The sequence below is a fragment of the Rhododendron vialii genome, chromosome 5a (genome assembly GCF_030253575.1).
Source record: "Rhododendron vialii isolate Sample 1 chromosome 5a, ASM3025357v1".
Lineage (NCBI taxonomy): Eukaryota > Viridiplantae > Streptophyta > Magnoliopsida > Ericales > Ericaceae > Rhododendron > Rhododendron vialii.
In genome coordinates this window covers 14,700,648-14,717,417 of record NC_080561.1, presented here as the reverse complement: position 1 = coordinate 14,717,417, position 16,770 = coordinate 14,700,648, and the positions used below count along the sequence as shown (strand labels likewise).

Genomic DNA, 16,770 nt, shown 5'->3' with positions numbered 1-16,770 from the left:
GGACGGTCCAGATTCGCTAAGGGAATAAATAAACTATTCGCACGAATAGTTTATTTAAAATCTGGACCGTCCAAACATATCTGGACAACCAGAATTTGTTACACATCACACACAACGGTTGTGTGTGTAGCATTTTTGAAATTCAAATTATGAGGACACAGTCCTCCTCATTTGAACTAAGATTAGATGCGATATAATACAAAGTACGTACGTAGGTAAAAATTACTAGCTAGTAATTATTTAGCTTGAAGGAAAATTAATAAACAAGGGAATGGTTCTTTTGTCCGTGCACTGGCCGTGGTTTACTGCTTTAATTTTATAAGTTCCTAATTCAAATTTGTCGTGGTTAATTAAAATGTTATACTAATACAATATTCATAATCTACCATACGAAGGTGAAATGTTTATTTGTTCGCCTCATATAAGAACGCTTAATTTCACTAATTAGCTTTCACACATTATTCCCATATCGAGAAGGTTTAATGATACAGAGAAAGTAAAAAGCACAAGGCCATTGGCGGAGCTACACATTGCTGGGATAAAGTGTTGCGAAATAGGTAAAATAAAAGGGCGGTGATGGAAATAATGTCATTAAATTTGAATATAAGTGCAATCATTACATCCCTCCTTAAAAAGTTGAAGCTCTCGAAAAGGACCAAAAATAAGAAACGGGTGGAGTATTTTTTATTTTATTTTATCTGCGGATGGAGTATGTTATTAACTTGTTACCATAAGTAAGAGAAGGGGAGGTAGTAGTAGCTATTAGCTACAAGTCAAAGCTGTGGCTATTGAAATGGAAGATTGGGTGATTGGATTTTCTCCTTAAACTCTGGGACCTGCACTCTTTAGCAATGCTTGTCTGGAGAGTTGGAGGACCACACGCGATCACACCAACATCAACATGGCCCCATCGCTCTGCTATCGATCCAAATATTTCTGCAGCAAGGAATAGGATTAAGAACATTAGAGAGTTCATAAAACAAATCTTTATTTCCTTCACGAAAAAAGGAAGGTTTTTCAGTGGTAATTTAAGCTTATATCAACAAAAAAAAAAAAATCAAGGATGTACAATGAAGCTCGATACACACGCCCAAGGGACAAGCAAGATGATATTAGAGCAAAAACATCGAAATGTTCCTGCAGCAAAATTCAGAATAATAAAAGCTTATCCTTATTCTCTTCTGGAAAATGAGGGTTTTTGGGGGGTAATTTAAGCAAACATTAACCACTTATCGAGCACTACAATGAGGCTCGATACATGCCATTACTTATCAAGGATATAAAATGTGGCTCGATACATGCCCGAGGGGCAAACAAGATGATGGTAGAGCAAAAGCCATCCAAAATAAGAGAGTTCCTTGACGCCTAGCCGGAAAAAAAAAAAAAAAAGGGAAAAGGAAAAACAGCTACTCTCATTACCAGCTGAAATTGCAAGCAAATATGAGGATGTGTTTCGAACTTGGGCAAAGGAAGAGCTGGGTTCAAAGCAAAACAATACAAAACACTTTTTGTCTTATAACCATGTCAAAAATAACCAAAGCTAAGTACTATCTAGACTGATTCAAGCATATTATGTAACCAAAGTTTACAGTTCGTATTTATCTATTTCACTTATATAACATGTTTTGACGAAATACCTTTGAAGTCTGGTCTGCATCCATACCGAACAATATTTGAAGTAGCACCACAACACTCACTCGACTCCTTTTGTTCCCTTGGTTGATTATTCTGCATGATGCCACTATTTTGCCTGTCATCTTCACCTAGTTCTTTTGCTGAAGTTTTTGTTTCCCACAAATGCCATAGACCAACCACAACACCACCAAAGATAATTGGACTCCCAACCATACAAGCAACAAATAGAAGCCCCTTTTGCCACCAAGCAGTTATGTCAAAAGCATCTATGTAAAAGATTTGTACCAAACCAACAGAAAGAACGAGTCCGATTGTAGACACAATGACATAAAGTCCAGACCAGGCAATACTTCCAGTGCCAACCAAAACAGAAATGCCATACCGGTTGCGGATAGGAACTCCGAAAGAGCTCACAGATTCACTAATTTTTCCCTCCTCCTGCAGTTGAGAACGTTAGATACTAGAACATAAATAAGCTGAAATAAGATTAGGAATCGGAGTGGTATACTTAAGGAAGGAAAAGACAAGTTGGTTTACCAGCCGAGGTTCTGATTCTCGAGTGACGTAAGTTTGAATTTCAAGATTGAGGGTATCAGAGAAAACTGGACAGATTGATTCCATGTCAAGGCTATAAAGAAGAGGAAGCTCATCCGAGGTTTTCAGAGCCCAAACTACCAAAACATTTCTTGGGAGACATGGTTTCTTATCATTAATACGGTGGAGAATATCACTCAAGATAGCCAGGAATGGTGATATCCCAATTCCTCCAGCGACTAAGATAAGGTTTTCATACCTTAAAACAAAGACACACACATAAAGAAAAACCAGTCAAGTCCAACACCCAAAGTACGAAAACAAGAACAATTGAACATCTAGCGTATGTCTAGTCAAGTTGGAAGATAAGTAGGAAATTTTTTCCATGGATCCTGTCCTGCTCTTCTGCTTTAACCGTCTGCACAACTTTGCCAACTCTACATTTGGTCCAATGACAAACTTCAAGAAGTTGTAAATTTGAAAAGAAACTTGAGTTTGAAGATTAAATGTTGGTTTGGGAATGGGAACAAACATGGCTAACTTCGGATAACCTACCTAGTTATCATTTAAGCTCTAGTGAGGAGCCAAACAAAGTGCAGCATCAAAAGAGGCTATTGCGAATACTGAATAATGTTAACATGACCTCACTGCTTCATCATAATAAGCATTTGAGATGCACATAAGCAAGTTCAAATACAAGAATACGTACGTTAAGTGGTAGGGGAATTCATGCCCATACGGTCCCTCTACAGAAACAGTTATGTTTGCATGATGAGACTGTAACGGTACCATTGGACTGTCCTCCTTGGGACCATTTAAGATTTTCCCTCTTAGCTTTTCCGTCCATTCGCCAAGATTCTTAATGAGAATTGACATATGGTACTTTCCGTCCAAAGGACTCGATGAGACGCTGAAAGGATGCCATTGCAGCCAGGATAATTCCCGAACTTGAATAAAAATAAAACTGAGGGCATTGTATTGCAGATCTACATTATCAACCACCAAATAGTGAGAACACTGGATAGAAAAGAACAAAATAAATGCTCGGTTGCTCTACAGAATCAGCTTTAAGAGTTCTTGTTTTTGAAAACACAAACACCCATCATGATCATATTATTTTTATCCCATAGCAAAATTGTTTCCCAGAATTGCGAACAGATGTTTGTTGGGAAAAAAACTGTAATAGTCCTTGTAGTTAAGTGTTCGTGTCAATTTGGTCCCTGTAGTTATAATTGGCTCGATTTACACTCTGTACTTTCATTTTGTTTCAATTCGGTCCAATTATTAACTTCCGTTAGTCCGCCGTTAGTCCTTTAAATAGCAAAATCATATGACCCCCTTTTATGGGGTTAAAATAGACTTGTTCGACTAAATAAGCCAACTGGCTTATTTTTTTATCCTTATTGAATTTTTTTTTCGTATTTGTTAGTTTTTCGTCAATTTTTTTGATGTTATTGCATCGTCATGACGAGAGGAATCTAAAAAGTATAAAATTATGATCGAAATTCAATTTTTTTTGAATAAAAACGAAAAAATTGGCTTATTGGCTTATTTTTGTCTTTATTCAAAAAAATTAGGTTTCGATCGTAATTTTTTACTTTTTAGATTCCTCTTGTTATAACGATGCAATAATTCCCAAAAAAAATGACGAAAAACTAACAAATACGAAAAAAATTTGAATAAAGACAAAAAAAAAAAGCCAATTGGCTTATTTAGCTGAATAGGGTTACTCATTTCCCTCTTGCCCTAATATATCTCTGAACCAAAACACAGCTCATTCTTCCATTCTCCACTGATAAGGAGGCACTTGGGAAGAAATTTGGTTATAATTTTCTACAAAAAGTTGCCATCGAATTCAGCATTTTCATGATCAGCCATGAGGCATCATAACTACTGATATTGTCTGCATGTTCAACTTGTGGACAAATACTGAGATGTCTTATTTTTCTGCATAGTACTGAAAATGCATATAGAACCATGTCCAAAAGTCACAACATGATATAGATCCAAAAGTCACAACATGATAAATAACCATGTCCAAAAGTCAGAATATTATATAAACTCAGTTTCAAATTTACCATGTCATAACCTAATACATAGACATAACAAATCACTCAACTAGGTTACAATAAACCTAACTTAACAACCCAAGTGGTTACAAAAAATAGTGCCTTGTCATTCCATTCAATTTCCTACACTTGATCCATGCATAATTCCTGATTAGGAATGTTGAAAAATAAGCCTAAGCCAATTTTTCGTCTTTATTAAAAAAAATGAATTTCGATAATAATTTTTTACTTTTTAGATGCTTCTCGTCATGACAATGCAATAACCCCCAAAAAATTGACGAAAAACTAACAAATAAGAAAAAAAATTTAATTAAGGACAAAAAATAAGGAAGTTGGCTTATTTAGCCAAACAAGTCTGTTTTAACCCCCAAAAAAGGGGCCATATGATTTTGCTATTTAAAAGACTAACGGCGGACTAACGGAAATTAGTAATTGGACCGAATTGAAACAAAATGGAAAGTACAGAGTGTAAATCGAGCCAATTATAACTACAGGGACCAAATTGACACGAACACTTAACTACAAGGACTATTACAATTTTTTTCCCATGTTTGTTTTTTCTTTACAATACATTATGTTCCAAAAAATACAAATAACTTTAAACAAGTTTGAAAATCCTTTTCTGAAAAGTGTTTTGGAAAACTGAATTTGAAAACAGAACCAAAAAAGAAATATTGCAAGAGCTTTTATTACTTGCGGGTTTTGAAACGACCAGTTCCACTGTTCCACAGGGACTGCAACTGGCTGATATTACGTTGACAGTCCTTCGTGATTGACAGAATCTAAGAAACCGATCAAGTATGAACAGAAATATTCCTCCAGCAGCTACACTGAAAATGAAATCACCAACGTGCATGGCCAAGAAAACAACGAACACAATGTACAGTTGATGTGTATAGAAGAATAACTCGAAGTTTTGTCTCCTCACTGGCGGAAGTGAAGTCACCCACATGAATAGACCAGCTGCAAGGCTGATGACTCCGGCAAGGTTCGCCACACCAATGGTTTTCCACTCCAATATCTGGGCGAACCAATTAAGCAAGGCTTAGCATCTCCCTCCATCTCCCTGTTTCTCTTTCATGCTTTCTAGTACATCAATGGTGTTCATTGAATGGAGGAAAGGAGACCAATTATAAGAGGAAACAATACAATGAGAGGATTTGGGTTAAAGCATTTTACATTTTGTATCACCAGCAAGCTTACTCGAAGATTTGGATTTGGGTTAAAGCATTTTACATTTTGTATCACCAGCAAGCTTACATTTTCTGTTTGTTGAATAGCTTGATCTTTACTGTTTGTCACTTTCCTACTACCTTAAGCTTTGGGGCAATTGGTGACTTACCATGTAAGAGCTCTGGCTTCTAGGAGGTCTTGGATGCAACTCTCTCCATTTTCATTTATTTTTTCCCACTTGTATTCAACTTCTCCCCTTAGCATTATGCTTATACTTTTGGAAAACTTGGTGACTTATTTACTTTAGATTGTATTGTGTTTCCTTAGTCAAGGAAGTTTTTTTTTTTTTTTTTGTGTGTGGGGGGTGGGGGGGGGGGGGGTTTGGGGTGGGGGTGTGGTAAATCAGTAAATGTCAAGACAGTTTATTTATTGGGATTTGAATCGTTCCTTAAAAATACTAGATTGAGCATTCCAACTTCATCCCAACTTTCATTCCCTCTTCTTATGCTTTCAAATTTCTCCACCCGTTTTGATAGATGTGGGTATGAGTATTGAAACTTCAACGTCACTGGAGGGGGAGGAAGAGAGCTCGAGGCAGTCTGAGATGACGGAGGATAGGACAATTGGATTGAAGTAGTCTTAGTACAACTGCACCTCCCTTGTTATAGGAGGTTGGAGTAGAGAACCAGAGAGTAATACAATGCAGTTGCAGTCAAGTAGCCTTTGTATAATTGGACCTCCCTTATAAAAGGAGGGTTGCAGGAGGGGCCCAGCTCATCTGAGGACAGGTGGCCCCTCCTCGTTGCCTCAGCAGATGGGAGGTGATAAAACCTCCTCTGCAAGTCCTAGAGTCAGACTTGAGCTACCTGAGCTTGTGAGAAGTCATTCCACGGAGATGTCAGGTGGTTGGTTTGATTCAGGCACCTGCATACTCATTAGGAGGTGATGCCGAGGCAGGGCATCCAGATGGAGAGGTAGGTTTGGTTGGACATGAGAATTGCCGGGGGTACGGTATGGAGTTGCTAAGGGACGTATCATGTTGTGAAGGTCTAACGGATACCCACTAGACTAGCGAATTAGTGTGGTTATTGGTGTAAATGACCGCAAAGAATCGTCAGTTGGACCCTAGAACTGTAGGCAAAACACACCCAAAATTTCCCAGAAAAACTATTTTCTTATTTCAATTGTCTCCCAACCAGGAGTTTTACATCCACTACTAATTATATCATCAATGTGTTGTCCATGATTCCTCTAGTTTTCTAAAAGGAAGTCACATAACAAATTTAATTCTATCACCTGTAATTTGCATATTCAAATTCTTTTCACTGACCCTATCATTTTACTCTAAACAACCTTAGCCTACTAATTTCCACTCAAAGGAACTGTCAAACCTTCACTGTGTACAAATGTCTGAGTGGTTCAGCAAACGAAGAAACAAGTAATGTAAGTTGTGAAAGACAAATATAAGTACTTGTGCAATGTGTGCATGCATGCATGTATCAGGATGCTTAAACGAAAGCAAAAAGTATCGTGGAAACTCACTTCATTTAGGAGTTCGCCTTGCAATGCCCATGCTATTATGTATAATAGCCCATGGAGTGTAAAAAGTAGCATAGTGAGATGTCCCAACCATACATGATATCTAGTTGCAAGCTCAAAAGGGATATCTACGAGACGGAGAAGAACCGATCCCCTTGCAACTGGGAGAAACAAAAATACCAAGCAAAATAACCCAATCATACCAAGGCGAAGTCCCGTCAGCTCCAGCACCAAATAACTGAAAAACAAGTTTCGGCTGTAATTTAGTCGATCAAAACCAATCTTTACACACTGAAAGACCAATCTATATGTCATCTTTTTCTGTGCCTTTTCAAGTCACATCTCACTTTGATATCCATGGTTGGTTCTTTGTTTGGAAACAATTGTCAAGATAATAGTGAAGTCAAATAATATCGTGCCACATAATCAGGTGAAATCAAATGCTGAAAATCACGGTGATATATGGAAAGCCTACCATACTGAAAACATTAAAATGGCACCCTTACGTGGCTATTAAATCTGAAATAGATGGGAGAGGACAACCATCCAAGATTTGGACATATGATTTCTCTTATAGTAAGAACTACCAAATCTTAGTATTCTCAGTCATAGGTGCTATCTTATAGGAAAGAACAAACAAAGCATAATGTGAATCTAGCGTATGAAACCAATCTATCGGATTTCTAACTTTCGACAGCTGCCAAACGTTTCTTCAAATGCATATTGCAATTTCTTAAGGGACAAAAGGTACCATTAATGCAACAAAATCATTTCCTCATGCCATGGTATCATTTCCTCATTCTGGTATGTTTTTCCTTAAGATATTTCAATATGCAGTAAACTCTACCAAATTGGAAGTGAAAAATTTAGTCCAAGGACTCTGGGCTTGTTTGTTCGTGGGAATAGGTCATAGGGATAGGATTAGTCATTCCAAGCAAAGGATAGTCACACGTATGCTGCTCTTTTTTTATTCTGTAGAATGGATTAACTACACAGTCAGGACTAACAACCCCTCATACTCACGTATGGAGACCCAAACGTAGTATACACAGGATACGGCAAATCCAGTCATCTATTCAGCAAATACCTAAACATAGGATAACTAATCCCTGCACAAATAGTCCCCGGATAACTAATCCCTGCACAAATAGTCCCCGGAATATTAATTGATCCCCTAATGAAACAAACAAGCCTTGTGAGAAACAGGAATGAATTTTGGGAAAGGAAATGGATTATCAAACTCGTTATCCATCTGATTGGATCCATGAATGAGCAGCACAAAGCATAAAAGAACTCCCACTGTTGACATGTACCCCCATTGACTAGTTGTCTAGCTTGAGCCTATAGATGTGATCTTTCCAAAGCATACAATAAGACAGACTGAGGCTCCATTGGGTGCAAGCAAAAGGTTGATAAAAGAAAAAGCAAAGGTAGATTAGGAGACTGTTTTGAACTTCATTTGGCTGCACTTAAATATGCTTTGAATATTTTCAAAAGAAGGTTTAGGAATAAACATTGAGAGTAAAAGTATTTCTAGTTCTCTCTTTGAATATTCTTTTTCTCCATTTCGAAAGACGTTAACTAAAATTATTGACATTGCTGTTCTACTGATGCTTCCTTTTACTGAGCATAATTCACCTTTTACCAGATCTCTTCATGGTTATTTTAGAACTTGAACTCCAGCTTATTTCCACAAATCATGTACACCAAGGAAGTGGTAAACCCCAATGTCAATTTGTGAAATCCTAAAACATTCTCAATTCGGAATATTTCAGAGTCAACTTGGGAAAGTTTTCAGTTATGCAGAAGTAAATTAGGACGCGAAAGGTATGGAATTAAATTTTACGTTAGGAAATGCTTGCTGGTGAAAAAAGAGAGCGTAAAAGAAACAGGTCATTATACGTTAGGAAGTGGTGACCGAAGTGAGGGGATCCAACAACCAATTAAATAAGCACAAACACGACCAATCCCCCATATTAGCGCCCGACACACATTGGACAAAGACACAATACGGGAACGTTCTAATACGTTCAACTATGTGTCTGATTTTTTCCTAGGTACTTTCTAATCGGTATGCTGAGGACATGTTAGGACACAATGGGGACAAGCTGAAGACATGTTAGGCAATAATTAAAAAAGTTAGGCAAGGCCAAATTGCCATGAATACTTGGCTCTTGAATACTTTATTTAGTTACTGATGTTTACATATCTTCATAAGGCTGATATTATTTTGCATTCTTACTAATCAGTTGAAATAAGCAAATTTTTTGTTTCTATTCTCTAATACTCTTAAAAAATTTATTCATCAGGCTAATAAACAAATAATTAAAACCTAAAAGCTCTATTTCTTAACCCTAAATGCCGCTAAAACAGGAGATATCTTATCTTTCTCTCTCCAAACTCGTTAGTAGGCAAGAGAAAATCTCACACAAGCAAGAACTCAGTTTCTGCAGCAACCCAAAAATCAAGCCAAACTCAATAGAAGATTCGTAAGCAATCAATTGCATGGAACTGTACCATTGCTCTTGAAAAGTCAACTGAAACTCGGATAGGACTTTGAAGTTCACAAGAGTGTATGCATAAACAGCCCAGATGACATATATTGAAAAGAGGAGAATTCCAATCAACTCTGCAGCAGAAACAACTCCAAAGGGTCCATCGACGAGAACTGGGAATGTCCACAACTGGAACCGTGGACATTTTGACGACTTCATCCTGCAGTTTCTACTACCAAATTACTCTTTCTAACGCTTAGTCAAGCTTAATGAACAACAAAATGGCATATGGATTCGCTTCCCTAATAATACTAGATAACGGGACATTAAAAGTACTTCTCATACTACAGAATCACTTACACTTGGAATTCCTCGTCCCCAGATATGAGAAGATGTGCTATAGCCAGAAATGCGATGACAAGAATTGGGGCACTGAATGCCAGAAACATACTTCCTGCAATTTTGCCAAATCAAACTTTAAGATCAGTAAACAGTCCGTGAAATTCTGCATTGACATTTAGGCTCCGTTTGGTAAAGTGGGTATTTCAAATATAAAATCCCATATCTAATTTCACCAAAAATACAACAGATTGAGCTATGGATGACTTGCATGAAAAAGTCATTACCAATCCATCATTGTAGCCCTCCAAACTCAAAAGTCAAAACCAATATACAAATTATCACATGTATATTTGATCCTTTTTTTTTTTTTTATAGGCAAAATTAATTGCATTCATCCCGTATATTTGATCTATTCTTAAATAAACGTTTTATTTTTGGGTAACTTAAATTCATTAAAGCACAAAAAAAAACGAGAAATGATATAGGTACCGACCATGGAGGAGAGAAAACGTACCGACGGCCGCCGGCGGGCCGTCTCCGGCCACCGGACGGCCGATCCGAGCCGTCCAAAAATTCTAAAAAAAAAAACCGATGGGGCCTACGCGAGGATCAACGGCATCCGAGGTGTGTAGGGTACTTGATCCGAGCACTTTTTTTGTGTGTATATACACGTATATACATATATACAAGAAAAAAGGGTGCTCGGATCAAGTACTTTACACACCTCGGATGCCATTAATTCTCGCGTAGGCCCCATCGGTTTTTTTTTTTAGAATTTTTGGACGGCTCGGATCGGCCGTCCGGTGGCCGGAGACGGCCCGCCGGCGGCCGTCGGTACGTTTTCTCTCCTCCATGGTCGGTACCTATATCATTTCTCAAAAAAAACCACCAAAGGGCATAGCCCTTACAAGAACAATCCAGCCATGGCCTTTGCTAGCTGCCATTAGCAGTTTCTCAATTAGCATTGTCAACTATTTTCATACAAAATCTCAGGAGGCCTTTGTCTTTGGTTCGACTCCCAACCACGTGCTATTAACATATGTACACCATACTAGACCTTACTCTTAATAAATAACCTAGAACTAGAACCAACCTTTAGACTCCTTGTGCTCAACTTAATAGATACATGGGCAAAATACGGATTACCTCCCTGAGGTTTGGCCCTTTGGTAGATGACCCCTGTGTTTTACTAATAATCAGTTTGCCTCCCTACGGTTTTGAAGTAAAGAGCAACTCCTAACTCTGTTAACGGCATAAGTAAAATGACCATGCTACCCTTTCTTAAATGAAAGGTCTTTACTCTACTTAGCATCTCCCAACAGCCTCCTATTCACTTCGCAGACACACACACGTAGTACATATACTCGGAATAACTCGCCGGAGTAAAGAAAACAAAACCTCGCCGAAATAAAGAAACCAACACCGAACAAAGTGGAATTTTTTTTTTTATTCGAACAAACAAAGTGAAGTTGGAAACCCACAAATCTGATCCTTGTTCACGATCAGCCCGACAAATCCCACAAATCTGATTCCTCTTTGTTGACTCTCTGGGATTATAATGGGGCCCATTTTGCTCAAAACAGTCATAACATGGAACACACTGGATCCAATTGAGATCACTACCAGTATCAAGAATCAAAGAGTAATGTCTAGGAGGTGTACCCACAAGCACATCCATGAAGTACTCTCCTGATCCAAGACTCACCCCGGACTCGAGCGCTGCCGTCAGCTATTCGCCGGCAGAAAATCCAGATGGGGAATGCTGCGGGGAAGTCGCCGGAGAAATCACCGGCTTGAATTCTTGCTTCCCAGATTCATTTTTCCCTAAGTCTTCCATCTCTTTCTTCTTCTTCTTCATTTGGATCATCTTCTTCTGTTGGGATTTTTGAGTGGGTTTATGCAGGCGAGGAGAGAGAGAGAGAGAAATAGAGAGGGGAAATTGACAGTGGGTTTCTAGATATATATTCTGGACGGCAGAGAGGGTTTTGTTGTTTGGGAGGATAGTGTTCGGGAAGATGATGGAGAAGGATAGTGTGGTCATCTTACATCAAAAATCTATTTGATTTTTTTCTCTATCTCACTTTCAAAATAGGCATGTGTTTGATATATTCCTTCAATTTGAAAGAAAAATGTAACGGTAGCACTTTAATCCGAAATCAAAGAGAGATGAACTAGTCATTAGTAAAACACGTGGTGATTATATGCCAAAGGGCCAAATCATAGAGAGGAAATCCGTATTTTACCGTAGATACATTGAACAAGACTAATCGACGGTACAAAAAATCTCAATGACTCTTCGATCGAACACTAAAAATTGTGACCGGAAATTAAATAGATAAAACTAAAACTAAAACTTAAAAGACATAATTAGAAGAATCTGAAAAAATGCCCCCTCATTTCTAGCAGCTTCATTATGCTCCTGGCATCAAATAGCTGCCATTAGCATTCTCTCATTAAACATTCTTGACACTTTTTCATACCAAATCTCAGCAGGCCTTTTTCTTCGGTTCGACTCCCACCCATTTGCTATCAATTCATGTGTTCCTCTGTTGGGTCACATTCTCTCATTAAACATTCTTGACACTTTTTCATACCAAATCTCAGCAGGCCTTTTTCTTCGGTTCGACTCCCACCCATTTGCTATCAATTCATGTGTTCCTCTGTTGGGTCATTTTATACTAACTTATCTCATATCGTTCATCTAAGTCATCCATGCTTGTTTAATAAATTTTAGAGGTCACTCCACTTATTATCAATTGATTTTAGATTGGAATCCTCCAAGAAATTTACATGGTATTAGAGTTAGGTCATGGATCACCTCACCTCGCGTGGTCGAGTCTCTATAGCCCGAGTCATATCTTGTCATCTCCTCAATAGTATCTCCACGTGCATCGGGTTGTACATGAGGGGGAGTGTTAAATTTTATTTCACATTGCTCATCTAAGCCACCCATACTTGGTTAATATATTCTAGATAGAAGTGTCAACCATGCTTCGTGTCGTGCTGTACCCATATCAGCACATCTCCAACCGAGTTTCGTCTAAGAGAAAAAAATTCTGAAAAGTGTAAAATATTTATCAACACAAAAAATGTAGAATGTTATGTTACAGTATAAAATAAAAAATTAATATTTTATTTTGTATTAATATTAGTATTTGGTGTGCTATGCCCTTTCGCGCCCGTACCCTTCTAGAACCGTGCCATGTCACATTTAAATGTGTCGTGCCCGTCTAAAATCGTGACATGCGGTGCCGTGCTAGCCTGACCTGTTTTACACCTCTAATTCTAGAGGTTACCCTACCTATCGCCAATTGATTTAAGTTGAAACTCTCCAAGAAATTTAACATTTCTGTGAAATCAACATATATTATATGAAGCCTTAATTAAAGTAAAAAGGAAGAAGTTCACCTTTAATCCCAAAACAACTTCCATCGGTGAGCTCAAGATATTTCTCAAACCAGGCATCGACAAACTCAGATGGGTAAAGGAAGATGAAAGTAGCCCAGGAAATGAAGATTACCCATATTGTGTACTTGAGAATTATTTTCATGGATGATGCAAATATGGCTTTGCTCTTGCCATTGCCTTGGCTCGAAACAAGAGGTTCTGTTGCGGAGAGTTCATCCATTAAAGGTTTCAAGAAAGACAAGAATGGAAAGGGGGAATCTTGGTCTAGTTTAAAAGAAGGCCAATTATTTATATAAAGATATTCCAAGAAACACCAAACACATCACAATCAGGACTACCCTTCCGTACCATTTTTTTGTTGTTGTTTTTTTTTTAATTTTTAATTTTTTATGTTCGTGTAATTTTCAATTGTTTATATTTTTTAATATAAATTTTAAAAATAATATGTAATATGGATTTTACTTAATAGTTATCGATTAATTCTAAAACATAAAATTATAAAAATTATAAAAAATATTATAAATTAAAAGATATAAACATTTAAAAAACGACATAAACAATAAAAATAGAACAGCAAAATGGGACGAGTAATAAAGTAATACAAAATCAATCAATGAATTTTCGAAGAAAATGAAGTCACAGAAGGCTGTCCTTAAAACTCACAATCTTATCTGAAATTGGGTCCCAGAACCCAATAAAAAGTTTTGTTGCTTCCTTAGGCAGGCTTTAACCTTCGCATTGCTGCATATATCATACGGGCGCTGCCATACGTACCGACGATCATGAGAAATCTACTATGGATTTTACACGAAAAATTTGAGCCGTTCAATAATTTTAAAACAAAAACTTGAGTAGGCTTATGGAAAAATCAGCTCAATTTGATATATATAGGTTCTCGATTCAAGCTTTCCATTTGTCATCCAATCTAATCATTTTTGCCGATTTTTAAAAAATGGAAAGATTGGATCGAGCACCTATACATATCGGATTGAACTGATTTGAGCCGATTTCCCGCGATGTCCACTTGGTTTTTTTTTAAATTATTGAACGGCTGGAATTTCTGTGTTGGACCTGTAGAGAGCCCTGTGTGGCTGTCAGCGGACCATTGGTTCCTTTAGCTTTTCTCTATATCATACTCCGAAGACTGCTAGTGGTAGAGACAAGTTTTATACCGACGAGTATTGACGGCCCTGCGGGGCCCATTATGGGTCTCGTTTAAATGATTCGAACCGTTCAATAATTTAACAAAAAAACGGGTGAGCTTATAGAAATCAACTCAATTCGATAAGTGTAGGTGCTCGATTTAATCTTTCATTTTTTTAATTCAGATTTTAGGATTATGAAATCCAGATGAAAAAATGAAAAATTGAATCGAGTATCTACACAGGCTCACTCGGTTTTTTTGTTTAAATTATTGAATAACTCAGATCATTCATATGAGACTCGTAGTTGGCCCCACGTATTTGTCAGTACCCCATTGGTATAAAACTCGTCTATACTCTTATCATTTTTGCATCATGTGACGTCTGCAGTTGATTAAAATATCTTGAAAGTGGCAAAACTCACCAATTCCTCAACTACTATCAATTTGGGGAAATTGGTGTTCAGTGGCCATTTGGGCAAATTATTCCCAAGTCATGGACTAGCTTTTCGGAATTGCACCTTCATGGGAAGGAAAACAATAATTCCCAAGACATGGTGTTGAAGACAAAAATATCCCTCTTGTCTTGAACTTAGAGGGCAACTTAGATTCTTACGTGGGGCAACTTAGGTTCATACACGAGGTAACTTAGGGGGCAACTTAAGGTTCATACACATGGCAACTTATGTTCATATACGGGACAACTTAAGTTATACACAGGTCAACTTAAGGGCAACTTAAGGTTCATATATGGGGCAACTTAGGTTTATACACATGACAACTTAGGTTACACACAGGGCAACTTAGGGGCAACTCAGTCACTGAATGAATTCTTCTAGGCCCACATCCACAATCGAACTCCTTGTGGCTGGCGATCCAGACGGCGGCGTTCACTTTCTTGTCTTTGCCATCAACTGATATCTCCCAATCTTGCAAATCGTTCAAAAATCCTTGGAAATCCTCGTGGAAGGATGAAACAATCCCAAAAAAAAAATTGCATCATGCCAAAAAAAAAAAAAAAGTGAGTGGGATAACAAATTCCACTTCTGATTGATCAAAAGCCTTTTAGTTTCAATATAGGGTCACCCATGGAAGACTGAATTGACAAGGAAGGCAACAAGCAGAGAGAAAGAGGGAGAGAGTACCACAGCTTGATCGCAATCGTGCTTGTTTGAAGCCCTAGCCAATGGAATTGGAAAAGCGGAGAGAGAGAGAGAGAGAGAGAGAGAGAGAGAGAGAGAGAGAGAGAGAGAGTAGCTTCGTAGCTTCGTTGGCTGCGTAATTGGGAAAGGGGAGAAAGTAGTAACTGGTTTTTAGGGTTTCAAATGTGTGTGGGTATATTAGTTTTTTACATGGCCCATTCCATGTATTAAGAATTATTTTTATCCTTTTCAAATTTAGTTGAATTCTATGAAAACTAGTCCATGACTTGGGAATAATTTGCCCCAAGGGCCACTGAACACCAATTTCCCCATTCAATTCCAGTGTTCAAAACATTTATTAGCCACCCCAAGGAGTTGGGCTTCTTCGACTCAGGGTTTGCTCTCTTTTAATGTTTCAAGTTTGAGATTTCTTAGGTGCTGTAAAATTTTTTTGAGGCCAATCCACGTAAAGCATTTACTCGGGCTTCAAGTGGGGCCTCCACTAATGGACGGTGGTTGATGATTTCTAGAATTAATTGAGGTATGTGTAAACTGACTTGAATACCGTATTACAGATTTATCAGCCGTACTTTAAGGGGTCAGTAGACTCGGTACATGGACAAACTATGGCGTTGTAGGATAGAAATTGAAATAAGATATATACACACACACACAAAGCTTCTTGTAAGGGAGTCCTTACTTAGCTTAAGTAAGGACTTCACATTTTCAGATTAAATTTCGATAATCCGAGCCATTCAATGTGTTCAAAACGTAATTTTAAGGATCTCCTCAAGAAATCATCTATAAATATGACCGGAAAGTGCTTGATTCAAACAGTTTTTCATAAAGTCCGCATATAATTGTTTTTATGACAAACTGTTCGGATCAAGCACTTTCTAGTCATATTTTTAGCTGATTTCTTGCGAGAACCCTTAAAATCACGTTTTAAACATATTGAACGGTTTGGATCATTGAAATTTTGATCGGGAAATGTGAAGTCCTTGCTTAATCTAAGTAATCATCAATGATTTAATCTAAGTAATCATCAATGATTTAAAGCGGATAGATAAAAAAAATAAAATTCTTTTTTTCTTATGAGATGGATAAAAAAGACTGATCTAAGGGAAGATTTAAGTTCTTATTATTCTCTTCCAATTTTGATTTTATGAATTCAATAAAAAATAGGGGCTTTCCTATCTATCAAATAGACTGAACGAATGTCACTCTTATAGATAAAAATTCTATGGTAAATATTTAAATTTAAAAATTTAAGAGATCAAAATTTTTTCACA

The 16,770-nt window shown here is 37.5% G+C and overlaps 1 protein-coding gene across 12 annotated transcripts; it reads right to left on the bottom strand.

The window, feature by feature from the left end:
* Positions 1 to 574: 574 nt before the first annotated feature.
* LOC131325436 (ferric reduction oxidase 6-like) lies at positions 575 to 13,456 on the bottom strand. 12 transcript variants are annotated; one of them, XM_058357700.1, is made up of 9 exons: positions 13,196 to 13,456; positions 9,806 to 9,899; positions 9,468 to 9,677; positions 6,954 to 7,188; positions 4,932 to 5,259; positions 2,879 to 3,155; positions 2,173 to 2,428; positions 1,638 to 2,073; positions 575 to 936 (listed from the first exon to the last, which is right to left on the bottom strand). In XM_058357700.1, exons 1-9 carry the CDS (start codon positions 13,413 to 13,415, stop codon positions 767 to 769), a joined length of 2,226 nt encoding a protein of 741 aa, XP_058213683.1. In that variant the 5' UTR covers positions 13,416 to 13,456; the 3' UTR covers positions 575 to 766. The 12 variants fall into 12 exon arrangements, with proteins under 12 accessions (XP_058213683.1, XP_058213684.1, XP_058213686.1 ...); XM_058357701.1 differs by having other exon boundaries at positions 9,468 to 9,674; XM_058357703.1 differs by having other exon boundaries at positions 9,468 to 9,665; positions 13,196 to 13,455.
* Positions 13,457 to 16,770: the final 3,314 nt, after the last annotated feature.